At 37.3% G+C, this 4,215-nt stretch overlaps 1 protein-coding gene across 1 annotated transcript in view; it reads left to right on the top strand.

Moving 5' to 3' along the window:
* Nucleotides 1–4,215, top strand: part of HUNK (hormonally up-regulated Neu-associated kinase) — a gene marked incomplete at its 5' end in the record, with an annotated part of 174,560 nt that overhangs the window by 74,320 nt on the left and 96,025 nt on the right. Inside the window, one exon of the mRNA XM_007941311.1 lies at nucleotides 871–926. Within this exon, the coding sequence (XP_007939502.1) occupies nucleotides 871–926 (56 nt within the window). The remainder of the gene's footprint in view (nucleotides 1–870; nucleotides 927–4,215) is intronic.

The following is a 4,215-nucleotide window of genomic DNA, read 5'->3' as shown; positions in this document are numbered from 1 at the left end:
TCCTCGGAAGGAAGGTTGGGCAATCCTACTTCCATAGTGATACTGCCTCGGAAACCCAAGGAGGGGTCGCTATGAGTCGGGGCCGACTCGACTGCACATAACAACAACAACAAAAACATATTATAAATTATAGAAAATTATATATTGTATAATTTATAATAATTATTATAGAGTTATTATAAAAATATATGTGTATACTTAACTTATTTAAGGAGCGACTGGTGGTGCAAATAGTTTAGTGCTTGGCTGCTAACTGAAAGATTGGTGATTCGAACCCACCCATTAGCTCCATAGGAGAAAGACCTGGCAAACTACTACTTCCTTTAAGATTGTAGCCAAGAAAACCCTATAGGGCAATTCTACTCTGTCACACAGGGTCACTATGAGTCGAAACCGACTTGATGGCAGCCAACAACAACAAATATTTAATTTAAAAATAGATATCTTCAGCTGCTTCCCAGAACTGTTCCTTATTCCAGCTGGTGTTGCTCACAGTCTCACAAACACAAGGCCACATTCGTGTTTCCCTAATGCACAGGCAGTACCCCTCTTAAATGATGCGTTATACTCTAACTCTAGCTGTATTTAACACCTAGGTTCCAGCTTCAGTCCTACTTCTTTCAGAAGTTTTCCTGCTTTCTTCTGCCCTCACTGCCCTCTGTCTTCTGCTAAATACTTTACCATTTTTGTCAATGGCTGTTGATTTTCTCACATTTGATATATATTTACTTGTTGATTCAGTGAGTGTCAGCAGAATGCTTTCTTTGTTGGTTCAAAGTGGTTCTAAAACAGTTCATTTCTCTTCAGTAAAATGTTATTCCACTATTTTAAATGCTTATCTGAGATACTATGTGGTTTTCTTTATTTCAGAGACTTGAAGATAGAAAATTTGCTACTAGATGAAGACAATAATATCAAGCTGATTGGTATGATTTTTTTTGTCTTCTTTTTTTTTAAACCAAGATTATTCTGTAAATGTTGTGTTGTCATTTCTCAGTTATTTATTTCTGGAAGACCAACTTTGGGAATTATCCGTGGTATATCTCTTATCCCCAGACAATACTTCTAGATCACCTCCTTTTACTCCTGATATTTAATAATGGTTTTGAAAACAAAAATACATAATACTAAGTTTAAACATTATTAACAAACACCCCCCCACCCAAAAAAAAAAACCCATCACCCACTGCCACTGAGTCGAATCTGATTCATAGCAGCACTTTTGGGTAGAGTAGAACTGCCCCATAGGGTTTCCAAGGCTATAAATCTTCATGGAAGCAAACTGCTTCATTTTTTTCCCATGGAGCAGCTGGTGGGTTTGAACCATTGACCTTTTGCTTAGTAGCTTCATGCTTTGACCACTGTGCCACCAGAATTAGGAAGGTAAAAATACTGTAAAGTGAATTTCACAGCCGCAAATAAATATTTCTTGGTTACTTGTTTTTCTGGATTCCTTAATCTGCAGCTTCTCCATAAATTCAGATGGAGAATCCGAACTTTTGTATAGGTTATTCTAAAATAGTGGAAAGCTGTGCACTGGAGTAATTTGTTTTCATAGCAGTAGATAATTAGCACAAACAAATAAATTGCTTTTGGTAAACATAAATACCATTCTATCCATGTTTACTTTGTGATTTAGAAGGTAGGCTATGGGTATTATTTTACCACCAGCTATATCAATTTAGTTGGTTTTTGCTTTCTTTCATTTTTACTAGAAAAACAACAGGTTTTTCTTTTACATAAAAACATTGGATGTTTTTCTTTGACGTGTGTGTGAATTGTCAGTTTATTCTTTTGGTCCCTTTTTTGAGAGAGGGAGAAGGAAAAAATATCTCTCGAAATTTCAAAAAGTTATTAATTTTGTATAACATATTTAAGTATTATAAGATGTCTTGTATAAAATAACATAAGCTGATAAAGATAAACAGTGGAAAATAGTTAGTCAGAGATGCAGCCATTGGCTTCGCCATGTCTTTTTCCACATTTCAGTGGGTATTGTTGCTGTTGTTATGTGCCGTTGTGTTGGACCTGACTCATAGAGACCCCTCCTTGGGTTTCCGAGGCAGTATCACTACAGAAGTAGTTTGCCCCATCTTCCTTCTGAAAATGAAGGGAATGTAACTTACTTGCTTTTTGTCATGTATTATTTATTGAAACACAGTAATACAATAGTAATTGTGCAAAGAGAAATGCTCAAGGAGGAAAAATTTACAAATGTGTGCCCATTGGAAGGAAGTTCCAGGATAGAAAAAGTCATAATTTTAAAAGACAAAACACTAGTTGCTGTTGGGTGACTTCTGATTCCTGGCAAATCCATGTGTGTCAGAGTAGAACATGTCCATAGGATTTTCAGTGGCTGGTTTTTCAGAAGTAGATAACCAGATCTTTTTACTGAGGTGCCTCTCCAAAAAGCCAAACCAAACTCACTGCCATTGAGTTGATTCAAATTCTGGGCAGACTCAAACCACCAATCTTTTGGTTAGCAGTCATTAATCTACCACGTAGGGTCTATGAAAAGCCTAATTGTCCACCATAATACAGGGTCTAGAAGCGTATCCACTCTGTGATTCATAATCTAGAAAAGTTTCATTTTATGTTTGCTTATATGATCGGTCTTGGCAAAATCTCAGGGCATCATTTTCACACCCAAATGTCAGATAACACCTTCTTTTATCTCTTTATTTTCTCATCTCAAATACCAGTAATTTCTATCACCTCATTGCCTTGAAAAACATTAGGGGACAAGAGAAGACTCATTAGAATTTTGTGAATTTAACTTTTTTACTCACGAAGGAAATCTTGTTTGGCAAATTTTGGAAATCATCTCAGGACCTCTCCGAAACATATCACTGAAATGACTTATTAGATAATTTGCAATCACAGCCAGCTTCCACTCAATAACCAAGAGAGAGGCTGTAGCTGCCTCCAGACTCCTTGGCTGGGTGATTAAGCACCATTGATAGTTATTTAAGCACCATTGATAGTTATTGATGGATCTGCTTATCATTAGAAGATTAACAATTAAAAGGAGGAGACAGATTCTTTTTTTCCCCAAAAAAACTTTATAAAGAATCTGTTGGTGGAATGTTCTTAGACAATTGGCTTTTCTTTTTATCAAATCGCATTTTGGTTGTCTTGAGTTCCATAGACAGAAGCAGTGAAACAAGGCCTTTGTTGACTTACTTGCAGGATGTCTTTCTGGGCCTCCCCACCACCATCCCAATCTGGGGCATTAAACAAAGGAGCCTCCCAGTGGGGGGTAAGGGGTGGAGGAAAGTAGATATTTGCTTAAGGACCTTGGCAGGCTGACCTGTAATTTGTCTCTGGAAAATGTAGAGGTGATGGTGACAGTTGCCCTAACAACAGCAGAGATTGTAAGACAAGAAGCTATGTAAAGGCTGGGTATGAACTGGACTGATAAATAACATTATGATAAATGGAGAAGAAATTGAAGTTGTTGATGATTTCAGTCTTCTTGGATGAACAATCAATGTCCAAGGAAGCAGCAGTCAAGATCTATTGTAAAGGACTCCTTTAAAATGCCAAAAAAAACAAAGATGTGACTATAATGACTAAAGTGTGCCTGACCCAGACCGTAGTGTTTTCAGTTGACTCATATGCATACGAAAGATGAACAATGAAAAAGGAGAGAATACTGAATATACTGTGGATTGGCTAAAAGAATGAACAAATAAGACTTAGAAGAAATACAACCAGAATGTTCCATAGAAGTGAGAATGGTGAGACTTTGACTCCCTTCCTTTCGACATGTTGTCAGGAAAGACTAATCACGAGGGAACCCCTCGATGAGATGGATTGACACAATAACCACTATATATCAACATACCAATTATCATGGAGATGGCACAAGACTGGGCAACATTTTGTTTTATTATATAAGATCATCATGGGTCTAGTTGACTTGATAGCAATTAACAACAAAACAACAAAGGCTGGGTGTGCATTACAGTAAACATTACAATAATTCACCTTTTTTTGTGTGTGTGATTTGGGTGAAAATTTACAGAGCAAATTCACTTTCTATACAGTGGTTCACATACACTTTGTCTCATGACATTGACCACAATTTACCACAATGCAACATCTCCCTTCCTACTTCCTCCCGATAGTTACCTCTTCCCTGTGTCCATCCCTCCATGCACTCCTGCCCCCTGAGCTGTCTCCCTGTGCATAAGCAGCCCTTCTTTCTCCCAT

The sequence above is a fragment of the Orycteropus afer genome, unplaced genomic scaffold (assembly GCF_000298275.1).
Source record: "Orycteropus afer afer isolate SDZICR_OR568_19922 unplaced genomic scaffold, OryAfe1.0 scaffold00078, whole genome shotgun sequence".
NCBI lineage: Eukaryota > Metazoa > Chordata > Mammalia > Tubulidentata > Orycteropodidae > Orycteropus > Orycteropus afer.
This window is presented reverse-complemented; position numbering and strand designations above follow the sequence as displayed.